This window comes from Mus musculus, chromosome 5, assembly GCF_000001635.26.
Source record: "Mus musculus strain C57BL/6J chromosome 5, GRCm38.p6 C57BL/6J".
In the NCBI taxonomy this organism is placed as follows: domain Eukaryota; kingdom Metazoa; phylum Chordata; class Mammalia; order Rodentia; family Muridae; genus Mus; species Mus musculus.
Genome location: NC_000071.6, coordinates 48,267,228 through 48,283,527, shown reverse-complemented (window position 1 = coordinate 48,283,527; position 16,300 = coordinate 48,267,228). Strand labels below are relative to the sequence as shown.

The window sequence follows — 16,300 nt, the reverse complement described above, 5'->3', positions numbered from 1 at the left end:
GATCTTCACCTGTAAATGGCAGAAGCCGGATGAGAGCCGGTGTCATAGCTGGCTCGAACTCGCCCTCTATAGAGTTCCACGGCAATGTGGTCTTTGTCACCTTTATACAAGAGGATGCCGCTGTCTTCATCTGTGGCAATCTAGTAGGAGGTAGCCCTGATGTTAGGATGCACAGTCAACCAAACGTACTCATTGTATTCATTCAAAGAAACAGGCTGCTAAGTGAATTGGGGCGGGAGGGGTTCTTTATGGTTTGTCTTCTGGGTATAAGAAAAAGAATGTTCCTTGAAATTGTGCTTAAAGGCAATTTGATAATTGTTCCGTTGTAAATAAAACCATAAATAATTAAGAAAACCAGTAACAAATATCTAAGTAAATCTGTTAGAAGTCATGTCAGAATTGTCTTTACTGGAAAATTTTGCGTATCTGTATTTTTTTTTCTCCTACTCTAAGCTTGATGCTTAGGACACACTAAATGTGACTATATTAAGGATAATTGGTACAAAATTATTTACACTCATGGTATGTGCAGAGAGAAATAGGAAATATCTGCTTTTGTATTAATTTTTCTTTCTTTTTGGGGGATATTGAGGGACTTAAGTGAAAGTTAGAATTTAAAAGTCCTAATACCAGTGCACTTTACATAATTATTCAATGTGGCAAGCATAAGAAAGTGGACGGTGTAGAGAGAGATTCTTAAAGGGAACCTGGCTTTATCCCAGCATTCTTGCCCCATAACTTTAGAAGCCATGCCTGTGTTGTCAGTGTCGGGGTAAAAAAAGTACAAGGAGGGAAGTCTATAAGAAGTGGGTTAAAGCCACTTAAATTTAAAATATAGTAAAGAGTTTTGTTTACCAGTTAAAACAAGTATGTAACCCCAATTTGTCCAAATACTCTACATTAACCATGCCCTACAATCTCCTACAATTCACACCTCAGGGGTATGAATGGCTTGCTTAGTGGCAATTGTCTTTGTGGTAAGACATCAAAATGTTCGTTAATTCCATGGCTCTATCTCAAGGCTTTGGGTGAAGAGTTACAGATGATAGAGAGCCAAGTTCAAGAGTGGTGTGTCCGCTGTGTGCCTCTCCGCTGCAGGTTTTAAAGGAAAGCCTTTCCAGTGTGCAGAGAAGAAATGCCAGGGCCATAAATAGTAATGGGCAAAACACCCTCACTTAAAGTGTCAAATGAAGTGGCAACTTTGGTGTCCAGCCCCCCCCCCTTTAATAAATTAACGTATTGGCTCTTATTTTAAAAACATAAATATTGAAAGGAAAACATCTGCTTTTCACCTAACAGGAGTTTTTCTTCAGCTCGCGGTGGGAGCGGGGAGATCTCTCACCTGAAGTGTGATGTTTGTCTGAGGCCGAACCTTGGCTGAAGGAATCTGAAGATAGGACTCTTTGTTTACAAAATTCACACTGACCAATTTCTCACACTTCTCTCCCAGGTAGCCAGGCAAACACTGGCATATTGGTTCATTTATCCTGATGATACACTGGGCTCCATTCTGGCAATCAAAATTATCACAGGGGCTGGTGCGAGGGAGGACCATGGGTGGAGAAAACTCACAGAACAAGCCACTGACAAACACAAAGAAACATTAGGTTAGCCCAGATGTGCCAGAGTCCTAAGGATACCTCCCTACACACAGCGTGCTCTCATGTTCTCACCTGTAGCCTTCAGGACAGACGCACGTGTATCCGTTCACGGCATCTGTGCAGTGAGCACCGTTTTTACACTTGTTATCTTGGCAGTCATCAAAGTCAATGTCACAGTGCTCACCAATGTATCCTGGAGTGCAGTCACACCTGTTTAAACAAGGAGGTAAAAGTTTCAAACTTGATTGAGCCAACAGATCATGAAGAGCCATGCCTTTTCATCTGGATAAAACAGCACCACCACAATATGAAAACTTATTTACAACAGTCTTGTCCTTTTGATTAATAGATGTCTGCACAGTGGACAGGCTGCACTGTAAGGCATGGCTTACTAAGGTGAAGTCAGAAGGGTTAACTCCTTAATGATCCTAAATCCTGATACAAGGGACTCACTATACGAGGGTGTCTTCCTCACTTCTTCACACTCGGTCTTTTCTTCTCTTTCTCTCCTTATGTTGCTCAGTGTCATCATTTTCTCTTCTTTTTCAATTCCATTGTCTATTTGGATGATGACAGTCTTATATGTAAATTTACAAAGGGGGTTTTAAACATGCTGGGACTGCAGTCATGTGCTACCACGGCTGACAAATTTACAAGGAATATTAAGTATATTTTGAAAATAGTAAGAGTTTCATTTTGTCACAGACAATATAATGTTAGAAAAGAATATAACGTAAGGAAGTGAAATTAACTATATTGGATGCTATGATTTTAAATTAATAATTATGGAAGAATTGGGTTGACTTGAAGGGTTGTGATATTAGATCAAGTACAAAATTTCTGAGGTCAATTCTATGGGCATCTATCTATCTATCTATCTATCTATCTATTTACTTATTTAGCTTCTTCATTCATGTTGTATAGAGGAAAAATGGGTATCCATACTGTTGCTGGTGGAGGGCTGGGGTAATGGAGATTATACTCTGAACATCTTGTCCATCCTATTATGCATATTTTAAGAAATGCGTAAAACACCATTCTATTATACTACTGTACAGCTCTGTGATGCAGATGATAACATCACACCCTTGTGCAGGTATAGATATTATTGGGGAAACGCTCAAGACTTTATCCAGTGACATGTACTTATAACTGCCTCTTGTGGGGAGTGGATCTAGGGAATTTGACTGGACCCTTGTCCCCGAGTTACTACACCACACTGTTAGGTAACCAGTTGCTCAAGGTTCCTGTTAAAACTGTGCTTTGGTGCTGAGCATGGCAAATCCAGCAGTGGCATTAAGGAAACCAGGCCTGTCTTATCCTCTAGGGAAATGTCTTCCAGCACATGCAATGGTTTATAGACCATTCTAGTACTCAGTTAATCATAGCGACAGCGACCCATGATGTAGATTATTTGCTGAGATTTCACATACAAGCAACAGTAAAACAATGGGTTTTATGTTGTGAATCCTGAATAACATCAGATCCTGTCTATTCTGAAAACTTATCATCTACTTATTCATGCTGGTTATCTGCTACCTCCCCAACAGGAACTAAGCACAGTGCTAATAATCACCTCCACTTTTACAGCACTGAAGAAAAGGTGTTCAGGAAACCCTTAGGTTGTAGCCATACTCAATATCACCATACCTATTGATCACATCTTGTAGGCACAACATCAACTCACATATCATAGGAAAGATAAACAGAGCACAGTACAATACATAGAGACCAAGAGATGCCTCTGCATAATTTTCATTATGGTACCCTGATAAAAGTTTTGTTATTAATTACTTGCTCATCTCTTATTGAACCTCCTTTGCTAGCGACATTTTATAATATTTAAGAAGTATAGGGAGGAAAGAGTGTATATGGGGATTGGCAGCATCTGACATTTCAGCCATTTCATGGATGAGAGTTATACTTCCAGATGTTTTGTGAGGATATAAGGGCATTGGAACTTGCACAGGTATGGCCACAGTTGGGATAACACTTATGATAGCCCTGTCTATCCTCCACTCTTCCCTCAGAGCATTCTTTTGTCATGATTTTTTCAGTTTAAATAATGAGGCTTCCATGAGTGTGTTTCTTTTGTGTTTAAAGAAGGGTTAGTTTCTATTTTATGTGTGTGTATACATATATGTATATATACATGACAGAAAACCATGGTTTTATTGACTGAATTTTGGCTTTTCAGTTAAATAGAACTCATAGTCTAGTCTGCCTTCATTGTTAAGTCTATTTTTTCCTCTAACAAATCAACATTTCTATTTTCTAGCTATATACTTACCACATAATATTTAATATATGTACACATTGGGTAATAATGCCCACAATCAAGTTAATTAAATATCCTTCACTTCACTGTGATGGTTAATATTGTCTGCTTGACAGGGGCCATTTGGGAGATTGGTTTTTGGGCATGCTTTTGAGGGATCTTCTGCACTGTACAGGTTAAAGTAGGAAGGCCCACTTCTGGTGGGTGGTGCCATTCTCTGCCTGGGATACCTGACTGTATAGATGAAGAGAGGGGATTGAACACATGTGTGTATTTGCCTTGCTCTCTGTTTTCCAGTCGTTGATGTAATGTTGTTTCATGCTCCTGTCACCTAGCCACCAATCATTGTAAAGGTAAACTATACAGTGGATTGTGACCTGTACATTGGATTGTGCACAGAGTAAATACTTGTGCCTTCAAGTTGTTTTTGTCAAGTGGTTTTTTTCACAGCAGCAGGAAAAGATTTTAACATAGCTCTATAGGTATGTAAAATATTGAGTAAAATTCTATGTGTAAAGTCACTAACATTTATTTAGGTATCTAAATGATCAAAAGGTGGCTTCAATTTTCATAACTATGAGTCTAGATTTTTCTAGAAAGGTTTTTATATGTATTCTCTACTAATTATGCAGTATTTAATAAAATATATATTTAAATGAATAAAAATAGTTAAAAAATACCTGGTTGAATGTGATATTTCTGAATGCCAATTGTCTAAAGATGCAAAATAAGATTATTTGCTGGCAAGCTGATATACTCAAACAAATGGGGGTATAGTTCTAAGAGAGCTGTGCATGTTGCAGGTATGTCTTAGGAACAAAGTGAGCTCATTCAGAGGTATGCTTGCACTGAGGCTGCTTGGCTTTAATACTAAATCACAATAAAGACAAGTATACAGCAAGCCTGAAGCTAAATGGATCCTAAGTGGTCATACACATTCTCGAATAGATGGACGGGGCCCTGCAAGGGAACTTCCATCAATGTTAATGTGGGCAGCGCCACTGAAGTGCTGAACATTAAAAAGAAGACGGGCTTTGAAACACTCTGAATTATTTATCTGAGAAAAGAAATCAAAGTAAAAGATAAGAGAGCCAAACACTTAGCACAGTAGCTGTCTAGGAGATATTTTATGCCCTCTTTTCCCCAAATACTATTTTTAAGCCCCTTAGAACTAGCAGCTACATCATGGCTGATTATTATGTCTTTCTCTTGTTCTAAGGCAGGAAGGAGCATTTAAATAAGAATTTCCCACCTGTTCTATGACCAACAAACCCTATCAAACCTCTTAAATTCTACTATCTGATGAGGAGTGAGGGAGGAGGTATAGAATTATACACACACACACACACACACACACACACACACACACACACACACACATATTTGTAAATAATATGCAGTTATATAAATAGTACACACACACACACACACACATATATTTGTAAATAATATGCAGTTATATAAATAGTACACACACACACACACACACACACACACACACACACTGTTTAGTACTCTAAATGCTAGCTAAGAAAGATGTATTCTTGAAAATACTGCTAATGGCGTATCATGCTCTAAAAATATCTCACAGCAATTCAGGAGATTTATGAAGTGTATGATAAAGCACGAAAAGTCAAACCAGTTTTGTCAACTTACAAATAAGAAAATGAAATTGAAGTAATATTACAACTTGTCCAAACAACATTTCTCAGTAGAGCTTCCTCTTGTTTGGTTTCCAGGACCATTTTCTTTCTGTAGCCTTGCTTCCCACAGTGTGCAATTATTTATAAGATGGGAATAATAGCACTCACTCTGACTTAACCTGTTTTCAGCTCAACTACATACAGCTCTAAAATGAGCTCGTGAATTACTGGCTGGTGAAAGCAGAGGGCCTTCAAATCAGTCCATCTAGTTTGCAGCTTGCAACAAGGCACACTCTAGAGAGTATGCAACCTAATTGCTAGTAATAGAAAATACTTAATTAAGAGTCAGTCTTTTGTTTAAAACGAGCTCCTCTCGTTTAACATTGTTTCCATTAAGTCTTACTAATAGCGTGTCTTAGAATTACACAAAGTCATGTGGAACCTGTTTATCAGATACAGTGTCCCAGGAAACCATCCTTGTTAATTCTGTGCAAAGTACTGATGTTTGCTCCACATAAGGGATGTACATTTGACATGTCAACTTCGACCGTGGGCAGATGAAAGCCATTGGGGGGTAAAGCAATTTTCTCGTGCAGAGTTGTGCAGAATAGAATGCAATGAAGCATTGTGTATAAAATGAAAAAAAAATTATAAGACTTTCAATTTTTGGCTAGAATTGAAAATATAACTAAAGATGGACTCAGAACCACATCCATTTTTGTTTGTTTGTTTGTTTGTTTGTTTGTTTCTCAGTAAGGTAGTGCATATAGTCAGGATGTGCCACAACTATATCCATGTATTCTGAAAATTTAAATTTTAAAACAAATTTACTGGTGATATTGGGAGAAGAAAATTCTGTTAATATTTACTTCGCTAACCACTCAAAGGCAGTGGTCTCTGTCAGCACTGAGCACACGTTACCCCTCTGCTCTGAATATGTGATAACCTATTTAGTAATTATCTAAATCTTTGCAGGGCCTAGGGTTGCTACCCAAGAAACTTGGTAAGATCCTCTCAAAAATATAACTAAAAGTAAAACGATTGGAAACACAGATGAGGGTGAGGGCCTTTGTCCAGTAAATGCAAGGTTGAATTGAATTCTTAGCATTCAATAAAACAAAAGGAAAGAAAAGAAAAAAGAAAAGAAAAATCAAACTCTTAGATATACAGTTCAAATTCCATTTGCTCATACAATGTTTCCCAGACATGAGTGAATTTAACTTCCGAGTTGTACTATGAGGCTCCAGCTAGTCCACTGAGGAAATTAAGTATGAGAGGGCATATAGTGATAAAGTACTGTGGTGCCATCCTATACTACGGTGACTATAGATGCTGCAAACACTGGCTGATAGAATAGATGTCTTTGTCAGCTATCTTATGTAACCATGGTTTCACTCCTGAGTATGTCTGTGTCATCTCTTAGAATCCAGTCTAACCTTGATTCCAAGCCAACCCTGGCAATAATAAACTAGAAAGCATATTGATAGGAATATGGTTTCCATAAACCACATAATTGCAAATATTAAGCCTAGGTTCAGCTCCACTGGTAAATTAATATGCAGCCTTAGCACAGGTACCTGACTTCTCTGGGCTACAGTTCCCTTGTGTTTAAAATATAGAATTTAGGCGAGTTAAGTTACTGTGAGCTCTAAAACTGCTGGTAGATCTTTAATATTTTTCAAGGTTGTAACAAAGGTTTCATCTAATTTGGTATCTAGCACATTTTAGAAATATTGTGGGGAGGAAATAACTTCGATCAATCTGTTAGCTCACTTGTGGGAGCTCTCTATGCAGTGTGAATGGGTTGTGTTAGATCCCATGAACAAGGTTAATAAATGGTCCTTATCAATAATTACAGAAAGACAGTACTCACAACCCAGGGCTGAACAGTGTAACCTGGACACAGCATCTCAGCCTCCATAGTCAACTGCCTGTTCTAGACCATAGAATTGTCAGTTACATCAAACCCAATTTCTCTGTTTTAAAACGCATTTACCTGGTGGGTGTTAGAAACTTAATTGGATTGGCCTTTAAATGCATGTAAAAAAGCTAATTCAAATGTGGTTTCATTGCATAAAGGGCTTCCTAGACATTGTGGTGAACAGAAGCTTTCTCTGTATTATTTATTTATTTACTTTTATTGCTAATTAAGGGCTATGGTTCACATAACTATTTGCAAAACTGTCACAAACACTAGAGTACATATGACCCATCCTTTAATCTTTGGCAAAACTGTGAAACTCAGGATGGTGGAGAAGACACATCGCTCAAAGAAACCCCCCAACCCAATTCTCAGCTCCACAGTGAGCCCCAACTGGCCTTGGACTTACTTGAATCCCTTTGGAGTCAGGATGCACTTGGAGTCATGCTGGCAGGGATTCAAGTCTTGTGCACAGAAGTCCAGCTTTTCCTCACACAGTTCACCTGCAATAGGGCAAGTAGTGTTAGTTCTGCAACCAGGGTGGACAGGCATAAGCCAGCAGGCTGCATCACAGCTCATGGTTGAAAACAAGGCAAAATAGGACCCACCCCACAAGATATGGGTGCAGAAGATGACAAGCCCAAGTTCAGTACTGGCTTCACTGCTAAACAGGCTCAAGGCTTCAGATAATGCCGATAAAGTGACATGAGGTTTAGGTGAGACCCTTTAGAATTTACTGGATTAGGAAGAGGACTTTTGAATGTTTTTCATTCTTCCTTAAGTTTTACATTTAATCACACATTATTTTTAAACTGGAGTATAACAATAAAACATAAAATAAATGAACATCAAAAAAATCTATTCCAAAGTAACCGATTCAAAATGATGAGGGTCTATCTATACCCAGAAACGGATTTATCTCTATGCCTGGAACCTCCCTCACCACACTTCTGCTTGGTACCTACTATGTGCCCACTTACTTGACAAGATAATGGGATTTGGACTTATTTTGACCTTAACATAAACAAGGTAATTTGAAATGGAATAATTTGGTATTTGCTTCTTTTAGTTTGGCATATTCTTCTGTAGTTTTATGTTTGAAAAAATTATCTTCATATTCTCTAATGTCTTATAAATCTTGGCGAAAAACATTTTATTTCTCTCTATGTGTCACTAAAATGACCAAGGAATACTTAGTAACTACATACACACACACACACACACACACACACACACACACACACACACACACACACGTATATATGTATATATATATAACATAAATAATAAATATATCATATACACACATATATGGAGAGAGCAAGCGAGCGAGTGAGAGAGTGAGAGAGAGAGAGAGAGAACAGAACAGTTTTTCTAGGACTTGTAAATTTCACCAGTGAATGAAAAATGAGACTATAACAATGTGGATTCTAAGCACTCTCTAATGAATTAAAATCTAATCAGTGAATGAACTACAAACATAACCATGCAGATAATAGGTACTCTATATAGAACTGCATTTCTGATAATCCATAAGAAAACATCTTCTAATGATTTATGCTATTACTATTTCAAATAAGTTATTACTATTTCAAATAAGTTCAGGCAGGTATTGTTCATTTCCTTTCCATAAGAATTTCTGTGTTTACAAACCCGTGACAGAACAGTTTAACCCCATATGTATATGATAAGGTACGTTTAAAACAGTTTATTTAATATTTATTATTTCAAGGACTCCTAGCCTAAGTGACTTTGATGGAATTGATTCATTGTATTGTGAAACTCCTCTGGGGGTACAGGCTATATATGATAGTCTAGATCAAAGAATCTGTGACACATATCAAAGGAGAGCAGCCATTTGAGATAAATAAAAGCATTAATTCTATATACACTTTGGCTTGTCAGTAAATATGAATTTGCTTTGTAAATATGGAGGAAGGGCAAGATTCCCCCTTTATTTATTTTAATCCTGGCCAGACCTATGACTTCAGGGAAACCACAATTTGTCAACACAGTGCAGCTGTTAGAGATGCTGGGGTTACTGTGATAAAGTGAGCAGATTTGCCTTCAAGTGTTTCTCAGTATACAAACAGAGAGGCATGCTGAGCTTGGAAAAGAACACCCAGACTGGGTCTCATCGCCAAGGGAAAAACCCCAAAATGTCGAACCTTCCCTTCTTACTGAGAAATTGCTCCCTAGATTCCATATGCTAAGGAATGAAGAAAGAGAAATGGCTCAGGAAACGCTGGACGATCAGATTGCTAAATCCGCCAGGAATGGTTTTATGGTTTTAGAGTGAGCACCCAACTTACAGGAGAAAAGCCACCTAATATCATACATGCATTCCTTATTGTTACACAAAGAGCATAAAAATGTTAGTCATTACAGAAGTTGTACATATTTTTTTTTTTTTTGCATGTGCTATACATGATGGCTAACTACATGACTCTGGTATAAAATTGGCTGATTACTTCGAAGATAAAAAGGCTTTCACTCACTAATAACTGCTGCAAAAACACCTGATGCATGTGATTACTGTTAACTCACTATTCTAGCTCCATCGACCTAGACTCTTGTCACTGTGGTCCATTCATCAACCTACAAATTAACTCCTCATGCTTGCGCTAACTTCTCCTTTGCTTTCATAAGTCTCTCTCACATTTAACTTGTCAATTTCCTCTTTCCTACTTATATCAGTAGTCTGACTATACGGTAAGGCCATGAATATGCTGTTGAAGATACATTTATTATTATTATTATTATTATTATTATTATTATTATTATTACTTTTTAACTCATTCCTTCACTACATGAGCCGACTGGGCACAAATCCTGGTGTGTTTGAGTTTGCCTCTTCCTAGACTGTGATGTATAAGGTGCTAATTCAAACACCATCTACTGAGCAAGCAATAGTCAAGGCAAGAGTTCCAGATTATTTCATTATATTCATATTAGGTTAGTTTTTAATCCTTACATACTTCTTAATTTTGCATGTAATAACTAAATCATCACTAATAATGTAGCTAGGCTCTTAAGTTTGTACTTTAGAATTTCCCAGATGGAACATTAAAATAAATGTTTTCATTGGGTTCATTCTTAAATTTCCTAATAGTGTTTAATTCTGCTACATTTGGGAGAAGAGAAACTTTTAAAATGCAAATGGCATCTTGCAGTGTGAGTCCTGGGAGCTGAGTTTGTGATGGGAAATAAACAAAGTCTCTTTGACAGGCGCTGCACTAAACATGCACATTAAATCTGGAAATTGTATGGGTATAACAGCACCCCGTTTCCAGGAAGAACAGGAGCAAGTATTTCAGGTATTATGAAAGCAAAGACTCCTGACTTATTACTGCAATATTTTACAGCCCTCCTGAAATGAGAAGGATGTCTTACTTCGTTTTAAAGTATATGTATCCAAATTATTCTCAGAAGGAAAACAACAGAAAATAAGGTAGTTGAGTTCTGTTTTCTAATGGTCACAAGATTGAGGTAACCTCAATGAGTGCCCCTCTTCTGAGATTATCATTTTCAAGATGACAGGAGAAACAAGGTGGACATATTCTTAATTCTATTCTATATAGCTTGGGTTATAATCTACTGACCAACCAGCAGGTCTTTATGTTATTACCTTGGCATGAGAAAATGCGTCAACTCATTTGATTGGCTTAGAAAAATATGCTATAGTGATGGGTCAGTGGCTGTACCCATCTAACTCTCAAGACACATGGACACAGAAAACCTTTGCCTTTGTGAATCTCAGGAAATCTGCATTGCTTTTCCATTTCAGTCCTTAAAAGTTCCAATGGTAAAGTAATGCATGGGACATAGTGGTTTCACAGTATTTGTGATCCCATTTTTGATTAGGTGAGCAAATTCATTTCCCTAATGTACCAGCTTTTACCAGTGTTAGAAGGAAGGGGTTCACAGATTGTGTTGCTTTTGCATATTGAAACAAATAGAGTGAACCATGATTGCTGGTGCTATGACTGTTACTTAGCAGAACAAAGAAAAATTAATGATCCATTGTATGTAGACCTAAGATGGCACAAAGACAACATTTGTTCTTGCTAGAACTTTCCAAAGACATTACACCACATACTACATGTTTTAAATGGATGTATTATTATTATTGTTATTATTATTGAACCATGTCTATTTCTTTGATCACCTTCTCTCTGTATGTCTGATTGGTAAAAATAATGGATTAGAAATAAACAAATTGTATATTATTATGTATGAGCTACAAGGAAGCATGGGAAGAATGATACCAAGGAGAGTATGATGTTACAAAGCCCCACCCTTGAGAAATAACTACAAACCAATAGTTATTAAACCTTCCTGAAAATACTTTCCTGCATATTTTGCTGCAGTGTTAACAAGAACAGTCATCCTAGCTTGCTCAGGACAGTTCTAATTTACATCTGCTGTTTCAAGATAATGTCTCCAGTATACTTTCAAGGATGCCCAGGTTTGCTGAAAAACTGTGATGGTCATTTCTTAGGCAGAACAGTAAAAGTTGAGTTTATAATGCCTGATTTGGAGTGAAAAATGACCCCAACATGGAGAGATTCTGTGAGGAATCTATTCTTATTGGTGAAAATTTGTGTGTGTGTGTGTGTGTGTGTGTGTGTGTGTGGTGTTTCTCCTTGAAGAGTGTTTTGCAACTATATGTGATATCAAAGAATTGTCTGTTTGAAATGCACTAGTTTTAATTCTCTGGGCCCCTGTTCTTCATTGATAAAGGGGGTTTTACAGTTGAAGATTTAAAGTTTAACTGTGTCTCTAAAATAGCCTTTTTATAAAAGAAAAATTTCTCAGAAGAGATGGATGATGTAGATAGGAAAGTAACAGAGAGCACCACACTGAGCAACACAATACAACATTATGGCTTTCAGTGGGAAACAAATGTCAGCTTGAGCTCAGAGCCCCAATAAACAAGGAAGACACAGAAGCCTCAATAAACGCTGAGGGCTCCTCTGGGAAACAGTACCTTGAGCGAACCTTGACTCTTGCTTCATTCCAAATATGTGTTTTACTGATATTACTATTGCTTTTTAAAATACAACGGGGGGCATCTGTTTATCGTCCTTCTCAATTCTCTCCTCGTGTCATCTTTTTTAGACACATTTCTTACTGCAATCTACTAAAGTCTTTAATATTTATACCATATTCTACCAATTGTTCTTTTTAAAATAATTCTTAACTTTTAACTCACCACATTTTAATTATTTTTTTACTTAAATATCTGCTTTAATGATTTTACTTTTTATAGAAATTCTATCTTTGCTTCCAGACTGATAACAGTTTTGCTCTTTGCATAGAAAGACTCTTGCCTTTAGATTTTTTCTAAAGACCTGTAGATCTGTCTCAAAATGGAGCTGCTAAGACTTTTAACATGGCCATCTTCCTCCCTCTTCCATTTTTGAAAATTATGGTTTTTTCCATTTTTGAGATTACAATACAATCACATCATTTTTCTCTTCTCTTTTTTCTTTCCAAACTCTGCCATATACTTCTCTTTGCTCTTTTGGGTTTATGGCCTCTTTTTCCATTAATTGTTTTTACAATCATAAATTTATGTGCATGTAAATATGTGCATGTAAATGTATGCATATAACTATATGCTCAGTCTGTATGAATGTTATGTGTAAGGCTGACCACTTGGTATTAGATAACCAAGTGGTGTTCTCTTCCTTGGGGAAGACTATTTCTCCTGGTCTCAGCATTCCTGGGTTTTCTGCAGTACTTTGATTAGGGTTGGGGCCTCTGGGGCTTTTTCCTCCTTCCCTTTGGAGTGTATATTGCTATTGTCCTTGTTCTCATGCTGAGGCAGTTATGTTGGTGACACTTAATGAGTTAAGCCTCTGAAGTTAATAGGAGTCACAGTCTCACTTCAGAATCTCTGATCCTCTCCTTCTTTTTTTAAAGACTTATTTATTATTATATGTAAGCACTCTGTAGCTGACTCAGACACACCAGAAGAGGGCGTCAGATCTCATTACAGATGGTTGTGAACAACCATGTGGTTGCTGGGAATTGAACTCAGGACCTTTGGAAGAACAGTCAGTGCTCTTAACCGCTGAGCCATCTCTCCAGCCCTGATCCTCTACTTTTATAAGCTTTCTGCCCCTCTTCCACAACATGTTCCCTGAGTGTTTCGTTTGGGTATGTTCTGTAGATGTATTCACTAGGACTTAGCTCCACAACTCTGCATTTAGATTGGTTGTGATTTTTCTGTAATGGTCTCCATCTGTTGCAAAGAGACCTTTGCTCGATGAGGGTTGAGGACTGCATTTATTTCTGTCACACCATAGTTTTAATGCCAACTATGTATGGGACCCCACGAACATGCTTGGGGTATAATGGTGACCACATGAAAAATTGCTCCTATTTTTGTGGAATTTGTCCATGAGGGAGAGGGTTAAGGAGAACATATTAATGCTTTATACCATAACCATACTTAAAAGTGTCTCTGGCTTGAATCTAAGCAAGAAAAGTTCCTAGTGTTCTCAAAGGATGATGCTGTGGGGAAGTACAGACTGGGAGTATGAATGAGAGAGACTTAGAGATGTCGTGTGAAGGCCAGGAACATATAGAAGGATCCTCGAATTAGGATAGAGAGTGAAGCTGAGAGAGATGAGGAGTGAGTCAAGGATGCCAGGGTTCCACACAAGGCCATAGAGTCAGCAATGGCCACATTTAATTTAGTTATATAACAGAAGCAAAGGAAGGAAAGAAACATTTTAAAAGCTATGATGAAGACAATAGACTATCTTCTACCCAGAAGATATAATAATTTGGTCATTTTGAACCAGGATCAGTATTTCTGGAAATTTCTAACTCAAATTCACTGTTTAAACTATTAATTTATTTTACACAAAATGAAGCAATACAGAAGAGTACTAGTAGTAACTGAACGAGAGACTATCCAAATTTTCTAATAGCTCAAACTTTGAATTCCAGTTAGGAATGCCTACCACAAAGGGAACAAAAGGACTATTAGATGGTGTTGGTGGACACTCAACTGTTAGTTCACCTAGACTCAGTTCTCCTTTTGCTTACAGATGTGTGTCCTGGGAACATATTCTGAAAATTGTGGATGCAGGGATGCCTGGGATGGATGAGGGGCTGACATACAAGTCAGTGATCTAAATAACTCGGTTGGAATCCTAGTGCTAAACTTAATTTGTAAGTACAGTTGTAGCGAGGGAGGAAGTGTGGCTGGATTCTTGAGGAAACCCCCAGAGTACATACTTGCAAAGTAAAACACATCATTCTTTGAAAGTTTGTGCTTGCAATTTTGTGGAAGAAAAGTCTGGAGAGATTATACTAATTTTATTATATAGGCATTAGATCAGCAAAAGAAGGTGTTGAAATATGCAACTAACCTGATAAACTGCACAGAATTTTATTCTTTAAAATATACCCTGCAAGGGCAAGGGGTTCTTTTATGTACATTTTTGGAAATCTCCATTCCCATCAATCATGTACTCAGTGGGGAAAAAAAAAAACCATGAAAGGTTAGCACTGGCTGCCTTGTTGATTGTGAGAAAATATATTTTAAAGTTACTTAAAGTATAGAAGGCACAGGTGACCTAAAGGAGCAAGAGAATTAAACAGCTGGAGATTGTGTTGAGTCAAACATGCCTTGAACATTATCTGAGGTCAGTCATCTTTACAATTTATTTTGCAAAAATGATTAAGATCGTAGAAAATCAAGATGAGTTCGTTAACAGAGGGACTGTATATGTTAGCCCACAAATGGTATGTCTGAGAACAGTTAAGACAAACAGAGCTGGTTGTTTTTCTTTGCCGAATTTTAAAACTAAAGGCAGAATCTCAGCTATGTAGAAGGGGTCTCATCTGTTGTCACTAGAGGAAAGCACAGTCAACGTTAGGACCACTGAGAGATCATTCCAGCAGCTCCTCTTTATTCTCAGTATGTAAAATAAACTAGTACTTGCTTATAACCTAGGCATATCTCCTTGCAAACTGTAAAGTTTTATTTTATTATTTTTAAAGTGTGTGTGTGTGTGTGTGTGTGTGTGTGTGTGTGTGTGTGTGTGTGGTTTGTGGATGTGAGTAAAGTGCCCAGAAGTCCAGAAGAGAGCATTGAATTTCTTGGAGCAAGTTCAAGTGACTGTGATGTGGGCTATGCGAACTAAACCCAGATCGGTAGCAAGTGTAGTTGGAGCTTTTAATCACTGAATCATTTATCCAGTTCCCTGTTGCATACACTTTAAACCAGCTCTTGATTACTCAATCTCCTTAACATTGTTTAAAAGCAAATGGTTGCCAAGCTGTAGAGGACATGAACAAGAAAAAAGTGCATATGCATATTTAGTCCAGAGATAAGCTTCCTTATATATTCCTGATCCATGGTTGGTTGGGTGTCCAGATAAGCAGTCTGTTGATACGAAGGACAGATTGTACTTATGTTTTCTCCTTATGTGTTGATATAAGGAAGGCCTGTGTTACATACTGCATTAAAAACTACAGTTTTAGGCATCAGAACATGTTACCAAAGTCAAATCAACGTCAAGTCTTCCATGTAAATATTTAGCATGCTTAGTAGTGATAAGGGTAATAGAATGATCTAACTTCTGTCAGTAAGTGACAAGTGATTTATGAACACCAAGTTACCAAGGGTTCCCTTTAACAATCTACTGCTTTTTTGGGCCCTCCATTCTGAAACTTGTCTTATAAATTAGAAATAGTTAATTGACTTTCAAGATATGACTGTGAACTAGTTAGATGGTCCCCATTTTCGAAACTTAATGAAGTTCAGTTGTTTATATAGGAGTGTAGGGGGGTGGTGTAGAGGGCTGTGGCATCCTGAAGATACACGAGTTACTGA

The 16,300-nt window shown here is 37.5% G+C and overlaps 1 protein-coding gene across 8 annotated transcripts in view; it reads right to left on the bottom strand.

Moving 5' to 3' along the window:
* The window catches only part of Slit2 (slit guidance ligand 2), a 326,445-nt gene that overhangs the window by 24,208 nt on the left and 285,937 nt on the right, over window positions 1–16,300 (bottom strand). For all 8 annotated transcript variants that reach the window (NR_111900.2, XM_006503815.4, XM_006503814.4 and 5 more), the window contains 4 exons: window positions 7,853–7,946; window positions 1,674–1,811; window positions 1,343–1,583; window positions 10–140 (listed from right to left, as the gene is read on the bottom strand). Coding sequence is in view for 7 of the 8 variants with exons in the window: in XM_006503815.4 (XP_006503878.1) it covers window positions 10–140; window positions 1,343–1,583; window positions 1,674–1,811; window positions 7,853–7,946 (604 nt within the window). In the remaining variant the exon portion in view is untranslated. The remainder of the gene's footprint in view (window positions 1–9; window positions 141–1,342; window positions 1,584–1,673; window positions 1,812–7,852; window positions 7,947–16,300) is intronic.